Source organism: Leguminivora glycinivorella, chromosome 4 (genome assembly GCF_023078275.1).
Source record: "Leguminivora glycinivorella isolate SPB_JAAS2020 chromosome 4, LegGlyc_1.1, whole genome shotgun sequence".
Taxonomy (NCBI): domain Eukaryota; kingdom Metazoa; phylum Arthropoda; class Insecta; order Lepidoptera; family Tortricidae; genus Leguminivora; species Leguminivora glycinivorella.
In genome coordinates, this window is record NC_062974.1 from 18,637,860 (window position 1) to 18,657,547 (window position 19,688).

Below are 19,688 nucleotides of genomic sequence, written 5' to 3' on the forward strand. Positions count from 1 at the left end.
ATTTAGGTACGGAACAGTGACATTTGGTGCAGTGGAACTGCTGATGATGGCCAGAACGGAACTCTTCAAATCTGAACGGCACGCTTATAGTGACTTGGGTATTTTTATACGAACAGCATGCACTTTCGTACAGAACAGTGACATTTGGTGCAGTGGAATTTCTGATGATGGTCAGAACCGAACTCCTCAAATCTGAACGGCACGCTTATAGTGACTTTGGTATTTTTATAAGAACAGCATGCACTTTCGTCCAGAACAGTGACATTTGGTGCAGTGGAACTGCTGATGATGGCCAGAACCAAACTCCTCAAATCTGAACGGCACGCTTATAGTGACTTTGCCATTTTTATAAGAACAGCATGCACTTTCGTCCAGAACAGTGACATTTGGTGCAGTGGAATTTCTGATGATGGTCAGAACCGAACTCCTCAAATCTGAACGGCACGCTTATAGTGACTTTGGTATTTTTATAAGAACATCATGCACTTTCGTTCAGAACAGTGACATTTGGTGCAGTGGAACTGCTGATGATGGCCAGAACCAAACTCCTCAAATCTGAACGGCACGCTTATAGTGACTTTGCCATTTTTATAAGAACAGCATGCACTTTCATCCAGAACAGTGACATTTGGTGCAGTGGAATTTCTGATGATGGTCAGAACCGAACTCCTCAAATCTGAACGGCATACTTATAGTGACTTTGGTATTTTTATAAGAACAGCATGCACTTTCGTCCAGAACAGTGACATTTGGTGCAGTGGAACTGCTGATGATGGCCAGAACCAAACTCCTCAAACCTGAACGGCACACTCATAGTGACTTTGGTATTTTTGTAAGAAAAGCATGCATTTAAGTTCAGAACAGTGACATTTATTTAGTTATGTTTGTTAAGCATATGTTTTGAAGTCAAAGTTTGTCAAGCTTCGATTTCTTATAATATAATCGGATTCATGAGGAATTGAGGAAACTCCTCAAACCTTAACGTTATACGTATATTCATTTGTGTTTCCATCTAATAATTAAAGCATTAAAAGCAGTTTTAAAAAATACTTACACATTTCTACATAATCCAACATTCGCAAGTAGCTTTCACCAGAACCCGAAAGGCGACGGTTTTTTTTTTCTTAAAAATTATTATTCTTTTTTTAATAATTGTGTTCGAGAGAGCGGAGTAGTACCTAAGCAAACATTCATTGTGAATAAAACACTGTCACACAATAGGACGGACAATGTTTATCTAATAGCACGTGACTATGAGAGTGCTACAGTAGGTACAGGTACAGTATTAAGCGACTTGAGCCACTGTTCCCTACTTGACCTTATTATACTCTTCCTGTAATTGTATTCATTGGAAACTTATTTTAATTGTTTTTCGGTATTCATTTATTTTATTCGAAACTTTGTCACTTGTCGTAGGTACCTATTTGGAGGAATTATAGGTTAAACTGTGGTCACACACACTAGACAGGTATGATATTTTATTTTACTTAAAAAATTAAATATACTAGGAACACATATGCCTTTCCCATCTTCTCATATCTACCTTTATGCATACCCTTTCTTGCAGTAACACACTTCGTTAGGTACACCAGAATGTTCCTTATATAGGCCAATTCTTCTGGCTAAGTTCGTGTAACGTTGAGCAGACATGAATCTAGGTAGTTATTGTTGACATAATTCTATAGGAACACATATGCCTTCCCGTCTCTTGCATACACAGTAACACACATCGTTACAGCTAATGTTCCTTATAGGGCAGATGTTCTGACTTTGTTCGTGTAATATTGAGCAGATGTGAATGTAGGTAGCTATTGTTGACAAGATTCTATAGGAACACATATGCCGTTCCCGTCTCTTGCATACCCTTCCTCGCAGTAACACATATCGTTACACCTAATGTTCCTTATAGGGCAGTTGTTCTGACTTTGTTCGTGTAACGTTGCACAGACGTTGTCGCACGCGCCGCCGCATGAGTAGTACTCGTGAGGGCCCGTACAGCGTTCTGGGAGACAAAATAGAACTAAAATTATACATACACATACAAATGTCATAATCTCACGTCTCACTCACGTCTGGAGACTCAGGTTACAGAGCCACTTATAGCAAAAAAAATCTGATATTGCAGTAACAGGCTGAACCCACACCACAATTGAATCCGAAAGTCGTATTCTACGGCAGCAAAAGTGGTTTTCACCAACCCTCCTAACCAGACGCCTCATGGAAAAATTTGATTGTATCATGACATAATTTCTTTTACAGATGATTGAGCAATTGAGAGCGTCTGGATGTTGTTAACGAACGATTTCTCAGAGAATGGAAAATACTCTCATTAAACCCGCGTTATAGACACATCCATTCAGTCTCCTCTACACACTTCACGAGTTCCCACTCACCGCCCTCAAATATCCCGGTTTGCACACATGCAGCTATAAGTTCGCAACTTGACACAGGGTACTGGCTTTCCAAGGTGACTGCAGTTTCAACTTACGTTTCTGACATTCTACTTCCTCCACACACTTCCTGCTCGCCGCCCTCAAATATCCCGGTTTGCACACACATCCCTTGATGCAGCTGACAGCTCGCAACTTGACACAGGGTACTGAATTCCCAAGCTGACTACAATTGAAACTTACCCTTATGACATTCTACCTCCTCCACACACTTCCTGCTCGCCGCCCTCAAATATCCCCGCTTGCAGCTGTCAGCTCGCAACTTGACACAAGCTACGGGCTTCCCAAGCTGACTACAATTGAAACTTACCCTTATGACATTCTGCCTCTTTCACACACTTTCCGCTCGCCGCCCTCAAATATCCCGGTTTGCACACACATCCCTTGATGCAGCTGTCTGCTCGCAACTTAACACAGGGTACTGGCTTCCCAAGCTGACTACAATTGAAACTTACCCTTATGACATTCTGCCTCTTCCACACACTTTCCGCTCGCCGCCCTCAAATATCCCGGTTTGCACACACATCCCTTGATGCAGCTGTCTGCTCGCAACTTAACACAGGGTACTGGCTTCCCAAGCTGACTACAATGGCAACTTACCCTTATGACATTCTGCCTCTTCCACACACTTTCCGTTCGCCGCCCTCAAATATCGCCGCTTGCATCCCGCATCCCTTGATGCAGCTGTCAGCTCGCTACTTGACACAGGCTGCTGGCTTCCCAAGCTGACTACAATGGAAACTTACCCTTTGACATTCTGCCTCTTCCACACAGTTTCCGCTTGCCGCTCTCAAATATCCCGGTTTGCACACACATCCCTTGATGCAGCTGTCTGCTCGCAACTTGACACAGGGTACTGGCTTCCCAAGCTGACTACAATTGAAACTTACCCTTATGACATTCTGCCTCTTCCACACACTTTCCGCTCGCCGCCCTCAAATATCCCGGTTTGCACACACATCCCTTGATGCAGCTGTCTGCTCGCAACTTGACACAGGGTACTGGCTTCCCAAGCTGACTACAATTGAAACTTACCCTTATGACATTCTGCCTCTTCCACACACTTTCCGCTTGCCGCTCTCAAATATCCCGGTTTGCATAGACATCCCTTGATGCAGCTGTCTGCTCGCAACTTAACACAGGGTACGGGCTTCCCAAGCTGACTACAGTTGCGGGCATCACAGCCCCCGTTGGTGCATGAAGAGAACACTTCGTTGCCACTGCACTGTATAGCTGGAAGAAATAGTTTTTTGCTTTAAAAGGGGGCAAAGTTGTTTTTTCACCGCACGTGCCAATATTAATAATAATAATCTGAGTAATCACAGTGAATGGTTTGACAGTACATATTTCAGCTAACATGTAGAGAGACTTGCTAGCTTCGTCGGTCAGGCTTCGTCTTGGACACAACGCGGATAGTTAAGCCGCCAGGTGTGGCACTTTGGATTACGTTTTTATAATAAATTAATGATAGTTTGTATTGTTTTGGTAATATATTTTCTACTCGTATACTACTCGTTTGGTACTCGTATAAACCTAAACTGAGATAATAAATGAATAAAAGGAAATAATTAGTGAAACTCTGACATAAGTAATAATTAATGAGACTAAATGCGTTTTCACATTATCCGATCCGATATCGGATGTAGGACTGATACCCCATACATTACAGGCGCTATCTTGGATTTTTTCCATTTAAATCCTTCCGACATCCGATATCGGATCGGATAATGTGAAAACGGACTAAGACAATAGATACCTTGTTAGTGTTATATACCTATGCCTATGTATATCCCACCAAAAACATTCTGTAAAAAATAGCCGTCTCTAAAAAGTAATGAAATCTACATAAAGTTCCTTACTGCGATTTCTTTATTATTATAGTTAACTAGCCTTTGCCCGCGGCTTCGCTCGCGTTAAATTCGAAAATCTCTCCACAAACTTCCATCGTCCATTCTAAGGAAGTGAGGGGATATAAAAAGAGACAAAAAGTAGCCTATGTCACTTTCCATCCCTTCAACTATCTCCACTTAAAAAATCACGTCAATACGTCGCTCCGTTTTGCCGTGAAAGATGGACAAACAAACAGACACACACACTTTCCCATTTATAATATTAGTATGGATGTTGTGTGACTTGGCCGTTGAAGTGTAGCGGTGCCGGCGACAGATTGGTGCAATGGTGTCATGGAGCACCTGGTTATAAACTTCTTTATACCCTTGTGTATAAAGAAGTTTATAAGTTTCATATTCGATGGTCCGAGCTAAGGTTCGTAAAGCCATGAAGCCGAGCTGATAATCATTGTCGCTAAACGCCGATCGAAACGCAATCTGAAGTGGGTGATAAACGTACGATACGAGCAGGTATGCGTACTTATGGCTCGACGACCTTTTTCGATTGTGTGTCACCGTAAGTACGCGTAAAAACCGCTGCGCATAGTAGTCGACCATCCAACGCGTACTTGCTCGTACGCCTATCACCCACTTGACGTCGCGCCAACACTTTATGGAAAAAGCGGGTTTTCGACAACAACCAATAAGATTTTTGAAATTTTAGACATTCAAAAATCTTCAATAATACTCAACTGTTTCGGTCGCACTCGTTCAAATATAGGATAGGATTGGTATGAGCGAGACGGTCAGCAGATTGATTGTCAACATGATATATTATCTATCATAAACACCGTTCGAAATGGCCTCATTAAAATCTAAATTTTAAATATATTGAAAGTAATATTACTAATCATTGACGTCACGCTCAAAATGAAAGAGATAGAAAATTTGACAGTATGGTACTCTTTTGCATGATTGTCATAATTCAAAATAAGAACGATGGCTTGCGTTGTAAACAGGGACTGAAACATGACACGGGCCCCTAGCGTCATCTATATACTTTTCACTGTATCACTTGTAATGCCGTTGAACTACCGCGTGCGTATTTAAAAAAAAAGTCATTTTTATTCAAATGACACTCTTAGTGACATCTAGTGACATAGATTTACGGCTGCCAACGGGGTACGGTATTTAGTATGGACTCTGCTGGTCCTTTATAATCGTCCTTGGTATAACTTTAGATTCTAAACCTCAGTGGGGTCCCCATATAACCTCTCGAATAGACTTAGTTCTGCAGCTTTTGCAGTGAGCAAGATCCGTCAGTTAACAGACGTGAAAACAGCTCGATAGTTTATTTTAAGTAGTTACTTTCACAGCATTATGTCATATGGTATTTTACTTTGGGGCAGTGCTTCAGAGATAAATACCATATTTATTCTGCAGAAGAGGGCTATTCGAGCAATATATAAAATGAACCATAGAGACTCACTTAGAGATAAATTTAAGGACATTAATATAATGACAGTGCATTGTCAATATATTTATGAGAATATTATGTATATACATAAAAACATTTGTAATTTTAAGAAAAACTGTGATGTACATAATATAAATACTAGAAATAAACATAAACTCGCGGTGCCCTTCACACGGCTCTGTAAAATTAAAAAATCATTCATGGGTAATTGTGTTCGATTTTATAATAAACTTCCGAATCATATTACTGACTTGTCAATTAATAAATTTAAGAATCATGTAAAGCGTGTACTCATTTCCAAAGCTTATTATACAACACAAGACTACATGAATGATAAAACAACGTGGGATTAATTGTTATTCGAAATGGTTTCTTATTTTTACGTTTTTTATTATTATTATTGTTGATGAAATTAATACTGTATTTTTTGGACATTTAATTTTTCCTAGAAATATTCTAGACATGTATATTTATATATACATATACCTAATTCTATATGTTTTGTTTAACGATTATTTTTATATGAAATTGTATATTATAGACTCAATATTATTATGAACAATAATTTACAACAATAAATTGCTCTGATAATTAGGTTAGATTAAGATCATAATATATATGTAATGAACTATTCATAAGAGCTTGTAACTAGGCCTACATGAATAAAGATATTTTGAATTTTTTGAATTTTGAAACCAGGGAGGGAATAGTCGAGAGCGTTTGTATGGAAAATTGACCTGTATCGTATCGTCTTAAAGAAACCGGCAACCCTATAAAATGTAAAATGTAACCATATCTAAATTAAATCCCGTCCCTAATATTGCAAAGTCAATTGCGGCTTATGGCAAATATTAATTAGAACCGTAATTCAGTAGACTGCAGATTACCCTGCAAGGTAAATACCGCGGCTCACAATAGAAAAGTTTATTACAGCTGCCGCGGGTGAAGTCAGGTTTCTCGTTAAGAGGTAAATATTTGCTAAGAGGCAACGCGTGGTTGCAGTGGGTGTAGTGACAGTAGGCCAGCTGAAAGTATTACGCCGTGGCTTGCGTGGGCGACGGTCGCGCGACCGTCACCGTCGCGTCTCATACTTCCATATCGATAAGGTTTGATTTCGTATGCGTCGCATGGCCGTCGCGCAACCATCGCGCGACCGTCGCCCACGCAAGCCACGGCGTTATTGTGCCTGAGTCACACCTCGGACACTAGCGATCATATGAAAGAGGCGCGTTCCTAGCTCACAGTCTAAGCTGTGTAGGTGAGCGCGTACTATGCTTGTATGAGTGAAATATGACATGTCGACTGTTCATGTTTTGACAGGCGGTAACTGTGAGGTAACCGAGAGGGGGTGGGCGGCACTTTCAGCGGGGAGCGGGAGTGGCCATACTGTACGATAATACTCTTTATTATACTGTGCCTGAGTGGACGCTCAGAGCGGAGCGTGCAGCGGGGCGAGCGTGCGTCCACCCTATGCAGCGTCGACTCAGGACACTTGTATGAACTTCAATTGTTTGACATGCACGCCGTACGCCCCGCCGCCCGCTGTACGCCCAATATGAGCGTGCACTCAGTGCTTACACTTAAGCTGATCATGAAACTAAAATATTATTAAGTTATTCATGTGTAACAAGATAAATAATTTCCGCTGAACATAATAAGTAAATTTCCTGCTTGTCTTGGCATTTTTTGCGTACTGTGACGTTGGCTAGGTACTCAGGTCTAGAGTTCCTTGAAACTTAAAAAAATTAAGTATTACATGCATGCGAAAACAAGCTGTCGCTTTATACATTTTCAAGGGAATCAAAATTACTTTACTTCCCGTTATCTTATCTTATCTTAAAACTGCGGGGGCCCTTACAGATACACTTTGACCCATCGGGATCTTTTGTAAAACTACCCCCCACGATCCTAAGATCCTTCAGCTATTCAGGAGCTTCTCGACCATCTCCACGTATCGGATGATGAGGCTCATGGGTAGCTCTCTGGTCCTTTGGAACCAGGTAACCTGCTCCAACGTTCACCACTCTTTGTCTGGCGAGGGCGTGACATTCAAACATTAGATGTCTGACGGTCGCTTCCTCTTCACCACACATACGACAATCAGTGTTGTCAGCGTGTCCCATCATGACCAAAAAGTCTTTGACCCCGTAATGGCCTGTGAACACCCCCGTTATAATTTGGAGTTGTCGTTTGCTTAGTTTCCCTAGCTTTCTGCTCCATCCAGAGTCTACCTCTGCATAAAGAGACTTGAATGCTTCAGACCTATCAGGGCATCCCACTCTTTTTGGTGTTTAACCTTTGTTTGTCTTTCACAGCCGTTTTAATGGTTCTTTGTGAAAGGCCCACAAATGGTTCCGGACCTATGAAGTTGTCTTCAGATCCGGCCTTAGCAAGTTCATCAGCGTTTTCGTGCCTCGGTATCCATACCAATTGCACCTTGTTTTGCCTTCCAAGCTTGGTAAGAGCTTGCATGCCGTTTAATACCAGTTTAGAGTCAACTTTGGGCGCTGTGAAGGCTTTGAGTGCCGCTTCACTGTCGCTGAGTATATGGATATTCTTCCCTTGGGTTTGTTGCAATTATTGCGTATGTCTCGGCTTGGAAGACAGTGGCATAATTGCCCATGCTGATACTACCACTGTAGTTATTTGCATCAATGCCTGCGCCCGTACCAGATGCTATCTTGGACCCGTCTGTGTACCAGATGATGGTGTTGTCACCAGGGGTGGGTGCCTCTAGACCCTCATTCCACTCGGCTCTGGTATGAACTTTGGTTTTGAAGTTTTTGTGGAAGATGAATTTGGGTTGCATTTTGTCGCAGCCCATACTCATCAGCCTTTCCATAGAATTATTGTATTCCATGCTTGTGTGTTTCGTCTTACTTCCCGTTGACCCAGAACTATATGTGCCAAGTAATATATAAAAATGTTAACACTTAAAGTTGGTGGGCAAATCCAACTTGCACTTGGCCGGTTTTTTTTTATGTACCTGCGTTCCTTATACGACTACTATCAAAATGTTGCCGTTGAAGTTTGACAACGTAATTTCATGAAAATGTTTGACGGTAACTTTGTAAACTGTGCGCCAAGTACAAGTAAATAATAAAGCCTATGTATTGTAACGAGACGAATGTTTGCGGACCGCCATCGTGAGCAATTAAGAGTTTCGGAGTCGCGGAATAAGACAATATTAACAAATAACTCTCTCCTCGAATTAATTATTTACATCTAAAACTTTTATTATCAATGGGAAATGTGAAGGCATTATGAAGTACCAACTGTTTTATAAGATTGTAACATACATTCGTTTTTATTCACAATTTCTACTTCGCGTTTGGGACTTGCTATAAAAAGCCAAATAAGAGGTTAGATAATTATGAAAGATTTCAACATAATAGGTTGCTTATCCAACATGCCATTCGAACTCAAACTTAAACCAAACGCTAGTATTATATCTGCTAACGCTAGTGATACACATGACTAAGGACGCTGCGGAACGTAAACTAGTGTAGTGCTGAGACGCTGAAGTAACTGACCACCGGTGGCTTATTAATTTTGTTTGTCTAAAAAATAACAAAAATCCGTATCACTTTCACTTTAACTTCAAGTAGACCGAGTTTTTCGTGGGACTAAATAAGAAATTCCCTTTATTTATCTTAATAAAGTTACAAGGGCGATTTCCAGTTAAGTCGCATTTTATAAAAACAGTAAGTCAACCTTTTTCATGAATTAATTATCTATGATGGCGATGTAGTGCATTCAAACTAAATAGATTTTTTTTTTATCAATTAGTTTTTGACACTCGTTTGTTTTTACTGTCTTAGAAAAGTTTAATTTATCTATGGACGTTTAATTTTTGTCGTTTTTCTTTACGGCGTACACAATTGGTGCTTCCCTGATTCAGTCTGTGGGTTTTCATCTTTTCATCTCTCAGTTCCAATGGTCGTCTTTATCTTTATCAGATTATGTGAATTTGTGAATTTGTGATTTTGATATGATTTGTGAATTTTGTGATGTATTTGTTCACGCACGTTGCCAATATCTTTTGATAATTTGTTCCTTTTCAATCAATAAATGGCTTTCTATGCCAGTTTAGAAGTTTTATTACTGTTCTCTATTTCTTACCGTGGTCACAGCGGCCTAATGCCCTGATAGAGTAATCCGACGAACCCACACTTCGTCACTGTCCGGCGTGACCTGGCACATATTAAGAAACACGGCTTTAAATTTAAGGCCTTAGCGAGTGTGTGGTCGCTCCCTTATAATCCTGTACATTGTTTAATGGCCGCTGTAAACAATTTTTCTTTGGCCCTTTTTGTCTTGGTGTGTGAACTCAAAATGACTGGAAGCTTTTCGGGCTAATCATGGTACCATGTGAAAGGTTTCCTTGAAATTCTTTATGTAAAAATATTTTGCTTACAAAATGATCTGTTTGTCTGTATTTTACAAATAAAATTAGAATAATAGATGAATGGAGTTGATAAATCAGAAACCAAGGCGAGCATTTCTGATGGAATTATCCGGATTAGTTCATCATTCCAATTGCTTCCCGAATAGGTTACTCAAACGATATTACTTTGTAAAGACGAGACTCATGGGTTAAAAATCGTGACAATACAGTGGTGTCATGTTGGACTTCAGGTTAATCGCGTAGTTTAAATGCACTTGCGATCAACTTTGCACAAATCGCGCATGGGGATGACGCCACACCAAACAAAAATGTGCGTTTTAATACTTACGTCGGTAGCAAAACTCTTACAACCTGCAGAAGTGCGCTTTGTTGGCCCTGACACTCCGCATCCTCGTTGAGCTTTTAATTTTTTGTATAAATAACATTTTCAGTACATATGGTGTTTTTCCCGCACAAGTTCGCAATATAGTTGAGTTCTTATCCGGTCGAAACTTCAGAGGGTGATATGGACTGAAAAACGTCGTACGATACACGTGCGAAGAGAGAATTCGTATTCCTTTTAGTCGTGTTTTAATGTATTGCCTTTCGTTTCGAATTTCCTCTTCCGCACTTGTATCGTAATGTATTATTATTATCTAGGACCATCTAGCCATCCAAACAGGAGATTGTACAGGATCTCCAGGATACACTAGACTCAATTAGATACTATACTTAAAATAAAGTATTATAAAATATTTTATGCAGTGCACGAAATAAAGCACCACATAATTAGAAGAATACAATACAATACTGTATCCGCAAATGACAATCTGAAATACGAAGGTTTCTCAAACTGTTGTGAAGTTGTGGACTGGTTGCTTTAAATCATTTAAATATGAGCGAATTGGCTACCTAATGATTCTCCGACAATTTTTTAGCCGATTATTGATTCGCCGACAACGATTCGCCGAATGTCATTTAGCCGAATAATCAAACTATCGCTGTCACTTTTGGTCGAATAACGTTACGTAGAATCTTGATTCGCATACAGTTCAGTTCGCTTCTGTGCAAATTATCCGAACTATTATTGGACATTTTACATTTAGCAAAGTAATATTTTCGTTTAGGCCACGTTTAGTCGAATAACGTTTCACATTTTATACATTGTTAAAATATTTTCGAATGAATGACTTATCGCTGTTGTAAAAAAATTACGCACTTATAGACACTTTTCTTTCTTACATACATACATACATATAATCACGCTTGTAGCCCATAAAGGGGTAGGTAGAGCACATGAACTCTTAAGTTTCAGTGCCACTCTTGGCAAAAAAGGGTTAAAAGAAATCCAGATTGTGACATTGCAGTGACAGTGCCACAATTTAACCCATACCCCACAGTCGACTTCTACGACACCCACGGGAAGAAAGTGGGGGGGGGGGGAAGGGGGGGTCTTGAACAATGTATAATGTGAAATTCTTTTCGTTGCGGTAATAATTTACATATACTGGCAACATTATGTTCGGTAAAAAATTTGGTGAGTTGAAAACAACAATAAATAATTTACTAAAATTAATCCTTAGAATCAGAACATGATGATTAATATAAATAAGTAAATGAAATAAATGTGAATTACTCTTACAAACGATCTAACAACTAGATTCTTGAATCCGCAGAACACTTTGTACGCAAGTTCCAGGCTCCAGGCAACTCACCAAAAAAAAATACCGAATGGTCACTCGACCTATTGTGTTTCGACCAATTTTGTGTCGGCCAATTTTTACAATTACTAAATGATTGTTCGTCGAAAAGTAAATCGGCGTATCAAATTTCTGCCTACTGACTCCGTTTACGAACGAATATTATGCGAAATGAGAATCTTCCAATCGTTATTCGGCCAAAACAGACGTCGGCGAATCGTTGTCGGCGTACCGAAAATCGGCGTATTTTATTTCGGAATATCAATCGGGCACCGAGCGAATTAAATAATAATAAACGACGATGACCATTTTTAAGCACTTTTCGACATTTTATAGAAATCTGGGAAAGTTAAGAAAAGTACAGAACGATAATACAAGTACAGTCGACCAAAAATGTGGTTTACCACCCTACGGTTGAGGTTCGTTTGAACGCCATGAGATATTGTTATCTCATGGCGTTCAAACGAACCTCAACCTTGTGGTCGATTTCCCCTTGCAATAATATTATGTCAGTGACAATTGCTCTCTCTATATATATATATATATATGATACTTACGTCATGCCATGTGTCAAGTCAAACTTAGCGATCGTTAGAGTTCGCAGAAACTTTTGTCAAAAGTGGTAGACCACTTTCTTGGCCGACTGTACCTAAGAACGTTGTAGATATTCAATTTATTTGACTTTTAGTTTCTGGGCCACAATAAAATTTTGTACTTCACCAGTTTCAACACCCAGCAGCGCGGTAGAATACAATTAAAATCAGTTAAACATTCGGATTTTATTCAATCCGGAGAATGACACGAAATACTTACTTAACCGCGATTTCTTTTAGGTAGCATGCAATTTGAAGTATCATAAACGCAATGTATAGCACCTACCAAGATGACTTTACTAACCAGTAGATCTAAGAATTTTCCTCAGTGAGGACAACTGAGTACGGCATATTGTCTTAAAAAATTTGAGAATTCCTGGAAGAAATGAATACAAGAAGCCATTTTGTAAATCCAATGAAGTATTCACTGCTTTCGGTCACGCGTGTACGCTACGACCATTTTGCGACCGTTTGTCAACCGTTTGTCGACTATTTTTTAAATAGAATATTACCTAGCCTTAATCCATATTTTAACAACTTTAATGGTTTTCTAAGCATTCTTTTTATTATTTCAGTAAAGTATATGCACCGAAGCACTTAAACTTCAGTAATCAATATAGTTATGTACATGTCACCGTAAAATTGTAAAAACCGTTAGTTTATAATTTCACTAGCGAGATTATGAACTAACGAAATATTGTGAACCGTAAAGTACAGTTCACAATTTGACGGATTATTTTTACGTTAGATTTTAATCTAACGAAGCGAAACCGTCAAATTGTAAACTGTCATGGCGTCGGAACGAAGCTAGCGCTCTGATTGGTCGGTTTTATAGTAGATCGTTCTGTGGCCATAGAGTGACTGACACAAATAGACACTGCAATCACAGATGTCAATCAAAAACCTCATTAAACTTTTATCATCAAAATTCGATATATTGTTTAAGGCAGTCATACTCAAAGTGTGCTCCGCGGAACCCTAGGGCTCCGTAAAGCCTCTCTGGGGGCTCCGTGTGAATATTGGTAACAATGAGAAAAAATCGAAAATACACCTCTCCTCAGTCTCCTCTCTAGTCGGGTAGTTCAACACTTATTAAAATTAAGATTGCAACAACCTATTTTTTTTTTCATTTATTTAATTTAAGGGTTCCGTCAGATATTTTGGTTTCCAAAAGGGTTCCATGGGAAAATAAGTTTGAGAACCGCTGGTTTAAGGAAATGGTCGAACTCGCCAAATAAACAAAATTATCAGTTACTTTGCTTGTTATGTGGCGGCTTAATTGATATATTTCTTGTGATTTAATATTCAGTTTTCGAAAAAAAAACCGTTAGTTTATAATCTTACTAGTGAGATTATGAACTGACGAGTTATAGTGAACCGTAACGTTCACAATTTAACGGATAATTTTTCGTTAGATTATAATCTAACGGAGAGAAACCGTCAAATTGTAAACTGTCATATGCGTCAGGAGCTAGCGCTCTGAATGGTCAGTTTTTTGTTAGATCGTTCTGTGTCATTAGAGTACTTAACATAAATAGACACTACAACGTCTATCGTCTCCAATTCTCCTTTAACTGCTCTAAGGTTAACTGGAAGAAATCCCTTAATGGGATAAGTTCGCCTTTGTACAAATGATGTGTGTGTTCTTTTTTCTTTACTGTGTGTGTTCTTATCTTTGTACAATAAAGTGTATTACTACTACTACTACTACATATATCGAATTTTGATGATAAAAGTTTAATGAGGTTTTTGATTGACATCTGTGATTGCAGTGTCTATTTGTGTCAGTCACTCTATGGCCACAGAACGATCTAAGTACTATAAAACCGACCAATCAGAGCGCTAGCTTCGTTCCGACGCCATGACAGTTTACAATTTGACGGTTTCGCTTCGTTAGATTATAATCTAACGTAAAAATAATCCGTCAAAATGTGAACTGTACGTTACGGTTCACAATATTTCGTTAGTTCATAATCTCGCTAGTGAAATTATAAACTAACGGTTTTTACAATTTTACGGTGACATACACAAACACTGAGTAGTCAATAATATTATTGCTGGTTAAACTGAGGTAAATTGATGGCGCGTTGATAAATTTAGACTTATTTTAAGAAATCACTCGAGTAGTTTAATTGCCCATGGTAATTAACCCACATTTTAATACAAACGCTAATCTAAATATATAAAAGAAGAAGCTGACTGACTGACATATCAACGCACAGCCGAAACCGCTGGTCCTAGAGATTTCAAATTTGGCACGTAGGTTCCTTATATAGTGTAGAGGAGCACTAAGAAAGGATTTTCCAAAATTCACCTCCTAAGGGGGTCAAATGGGGGTTCAAAGTTTGTATGGGAAACAAGATTAGTTTGACTATTTTATTCGAAACTTCACAGGAAGATTCCTTAAGACATATGACTGAATACGTGTTTCAGGTTTTTTGAAAATTTAACCCCTAAAAGGGTGAAAAGGGGGTGATAAAGTAAAAAAATCAATATGGGTATCGTTTTTATGGTTTATCGGGTCGCTGATCACGATAAATACAACGTTTTTAAAATCTAACGAGGCGTAAGTGAAATACCTTCTCCCCTGTTGTGGTGCAATGGGGTTTAAATATCAAAAAAATATATAAAAGAAGATATTGACTGACTGACTGACATATCGACACACAGCCGAAACCGCTGGTCCTAGAGATTTCAAATTTGGCACGTAGGTTCCTTATATAGTGTAGAGGAGCACTAAGAAAGGATTTTCCAAAATTCACCTCCTAAGGAGGTCAAATGGGGGTTCAAAGTTTGTATGGGGAAACAAGATTAGTTTGACTATTTTATTCGAAACTTCACAGGAAGATTCCTTAAGACATATGACTGAATACGTGTTTCAGGTTTTTTGAAAATTTAACCCCTAAAAGGGTGAAAAAGGGGTGATAAAGTCAAAAAATCAATATGGGTATCGTTTTTATGGTTTATCGGGTCGCTGATCACGATAAATACAACGTTTTTTTAAATCTAACGAGGCGGAAGTGAAATACCTTCTCCCCTGTTGTGGTGCAATGGGGTTTAAATATATAAAAGAAGATATTGACTGACTGATTGACATATCAACACACAGCCGAAACCGCTGGTCCTAGAGATTTCAAATTTGGCACATAGGTTCCTTATATGGCGTAGAGGAGCACTAAGAAAGGATTTTTCAAAATTCTCCTCTTAAAAGGGTGAAATGGGGGTTCAAAGTTTGTATGGGGAAACAAGATTAGTTTGACTATTTTATTCGAAACTTCACAGGAGGATTCCTAAAGACATATGACTAAATACATGTTTCAGGTTTTTTGAAAATTTGACCCCTAAAGGGGTGCAAAGGGGGTAAAGTCAAAAACACAATATGGGTATCGTTTTTATGGTTTATCGGGTCGCTGATCACGATAAATACAACGATTTTTAAATCTAATGAGGAGGAAAAGAAATTTTCTCCCCTGTTATTGTGCAATGGGGTTAAAATATTCAAAATAGCCATAAGTATAGCTTTAGTTTTTATCTTTACTTCTGGTTCAAGAGATTTCAAATTGACACGGAAGTTCCTTAGAGGAGCACTAAGAAAGGATTTTTCAAAGTTCACCTCCTAGCATGATAATTTGACAGGGGCAAGGACAGGGACAGGGCCAGGGACAGGGACAGGGACAGGGACAGGGACAGGGACAGGGACAGGGACAGGGACAGGGACAGGGACAGGGACAGGGACAGGGACAGGGACAGGGACAGGGACAGGGACAGGGACAGGGACAGGGACAGGGACAGGGACAGGGACAGGGACAGGGACAGGGACAGGGACAGGGACAGGGACAGGGACAGGGACAGGGACAGGGACAGGGACAGGGACAGGGACAGGGACAGGGACAGGGACAGGGACAGGGACAGGGACAGGACAGGGACAGGGACAGGGACAGGGACAGGGACAGGGACAGGGACAGGGACAGGGACAGGGACAGGGACAGGGACAGGGACAGGGACAGGGACAGGGACAGGGACAGGGACAGGGACAGGGACAGGGACAGGACAGGACAGGGACAGGGACAGGGACAGGGACAGGGACAGGGACAGGGACAGGACAGGGACAGGGACAGGGACAGGGACAGGGACAGGGACAGGGACAGGGACAGGGACAGGGACAGGGACAGGGACAGGGACAGGGACAGGGACAGGGACAGGGACAGGGACAGGGACAGGACAGGGACAGGGACAGGGACAGGGACAGGGACAGGGACAGGGACAGGGACAGGGACAGGGACAGGGACAGGGACAGGGACAGGGACAGGGACAGGGACAGGGACAGGGACAGGGACAGGGACAGGGACAGGGACAGGGACAGGGACAGGGACAGGGACAGGGACAGGGACAGGGACAGGGACAGGGACAGGGACAGGGACAGGGACAGGGTCAGGGACAGGGACAGGACAGGAACGGGATAGGGTTAGGGATAGGGATAGGGATAGGGATAGGGATAGGGATAGGGATAGGGATAGGGATAGGGATAGGGATAGGGATAGGGATAGGGATAGGGATAGGGATTGGGATTGGGATAGGGATAGGGATAGGTATATGGATAGGGATAGGCATAGGCATTGGGATTGGGATTGGGATTGGGATAGGGATAGGGATAGGGATAGGGATAGGGATAGGGTTAGGGATAGGGATAGGGATAGGGATTGGGATTGGGATTGGGATAGGTATAGGGATAGGGATAGGGATAGGGATTGGGATTGGGATTGGGATTGGGATTGGGATTGGGATTGGGATTGGGATTGGGATAGGGATAGGGATAGGGATATGGATAGGGATAGGAATAGGCATTGGGATTGGGATTGGGATTGGGATTGGGATAGGTATAGGGATAGGGATAGGGATTGGGATTGGGATTGGGATTGGGATTGGGATTGGGATTGGGATTGGGATAGGGATAGGGGTAGGGGTAGGGGTAGGGGTGGGGATCGGGATCGGGATCGGGATCGGGATCGGGATCGGGATCGGGATCGGGATCGGGATCGGGATCGGGATCGGGATCGGGATCGGGATCGGGATCGGGATCGGGATAGGGATAGGGATAGAAATAGGGATAAAAATAGGGGACGGGGACGGGGATAGGGATAGGGATAGGGGAGGGACGGGGACAGGGACGGGACGGGGACGGGGACAAAGATAGAGATAGGGACGGGGATAAGAATAGGGATTGGGGTCGGAATAATCGGTCGGCAATCGATATTTAGGCAGTGTAAAATGCAGGTGGCCCAGTGGGAAGGTATTAGTAAGTAGGCATCGGCGAGTATCCTGCATCCGTAAACTATTACATTCAATGTGCTGTAAGAAGATCGTTGTTTGCTTGCCTTTTATATGTTTACGTTTGCAATAAGTATAAGCAAAATGGAAAAAATTGTAAGCGATAATGCAAGGAAGTACTTTTTACCCTACCGACCATAGCGTCGAGATACTGGCTATGTGGGTTGTATGAAGTTTCCCCAGTATAAATATTTATATAGGCTACGCTGTGGTCGCTGTGTAACAATTCTACAATCATTGCAAGAATTTCTTTTAAAACAATATTAATATGTGTAAGGTACAGTCAGCCAAAACCGGACCGTACAGCAAATAGATCAGTTACAATGGCCCTCCAGTCGAGAATTGCCCCGCTTTACCTTAATCGAAATAATCGCGGACAGATGTACCTATTTACAAAGAAACCTACGGATCCAAATGAAAATCTTATTTTTTGTAAACGTTTCAATAAGAATACTTTTATTACGCGGGCGAAGCCGCGGGTAAAAGCTAGTAATAAATATTTGCTTTTTGCAAATTCATGCGACATTACGTTTTAATGTCATATAGTTTTATTTATTTTTCATTTTGTCGTCTCTGACAGTTCGCCATTTGAATAGAAAGAAATAAACGAATGATATTTGGAAAACAGTCGCCAAATAGTAACAATTTGTGCACGGGTAGTGCACAGTTCTGTGACTAATTGTGCCTGTTACCAATCGTCCCCATTTGGGTAGCCTCGACTAAACGTCGACCGTACTGCGACTAAGAATCGAGACCCGAAAATCTCTGTGTACGCAAAATAGGACGATTTGCGTAGGAACGACGACCGATAATGGTTATATGGGGTCACTCCTCAGTATTTCATAGTAATTCCATATTAGCAAATCGTTTTGACAGTTCATAAAAAGAAGCTGATTTGACTAGTAGGAAACTAGCCTATAACCGATGGGAATACGCGGCCTGGTTTTGAGTCTATGTCCCAACCGCAAACCTTTTACGGTCGACGTGTTTAGCTGTTCGGGACTTGTCTGAACTAAGCTGTTGGTTGGCAGTTTGATGCCTTTTCAGTAATCTCAGATTCGGGACTACGATTATAGTAATACTACTCACAAGTGACTAAGACTAATCTGTCTTTACATATGTATATGTTACTTATAGAATCCATGAAATGTACATACTTTACATAATAAGCTAGTTTCCTACTAGTCAAATCAGCTTCTTTTTAAAAACTGTCAAAACGATTTGCTAATATGGAATTACTATGAAATACTGAGGAGTGACGTCACGGTCAATTCATTTAATTTATATATTTCTCTTTGACTTATTAAATAGAAATTATGTTTAAATATAACTACTGTCCATATATATCTTCGAATTATGTGGTGCTTTATTTCAGGCACTGCATAAAATGTTTTATTTTAAGTATAGGAAACTAGCCTATTGTGTTCTCATTTGTTTGAAAAAATAAATTCAGTACTTAAACAAAGTGCAGTTAAAATGATAGTCCTTATGAATGTAAGTTTTGCAATTCGCAATATGCATTTGTTACCTACCTAATATGTATCTCAGGCAACGGATGTAACGGTAGGGTATTATTTTAGATAATATAGGCATGTTATTGTGGAGCCGTCTATTTAATACAGCCTCAAGGCAGGCAGCCCATATACCTACAATGTAAATATATTATATACCTAGTTTTAATTTTTCTTGAAAAAAAATAATTTTTGCTTCAATGGATGTAAAATCGGTGTTCTTTTAATTATCGAGGAGACTGTTGAAAATTGCTTAGCTTCGTCGCCCTGATCTTTACTAGGTACTTTAAATTTTAAGAGCCTTTAATTGTTTATTGTGTCAGAAATTCATGGAAGAAAAATCGATTAAAATATTTAATATCACTCAATGGAATATGACGTATAATAAAATGATCCTTAAAAACTAAACCGTT

At 40.3% G+C, this 19,688-nt stretch overlaps 1 protein-coding gene across 1 annotated transcript in view; it reads right to left on the bottom strand.

Moving 5' to 3' along the window:
* Positions 1-1,463: 1,463 nt before the first annotated feature.
* The window catches only part of LOC125225236 (serine protease inhibitor swm-1-like), an 86,015-nt gene continuing 67,790 nt past the window's right edge, over positions 1,464-19,688 (bottom strand). Inside the window, exons 3-4 of the mRNA XM_048128845.1 lie at positions 3,486-3,703; positions 1,464-2,002 (exon numbers count right to left, since the gene is read on the bottom strand). Of these exons, the coding sequence (XP_047984802.1) occupies positions 1,809-2,002; positions 3,486-3,703 (412 nt within the window). The 3' untranslated portion in view covers positions 1,464-1,808. The remainder of the gene's footprint in view (positions 2,003-3,485; positions 3,704-19,688) is intronic.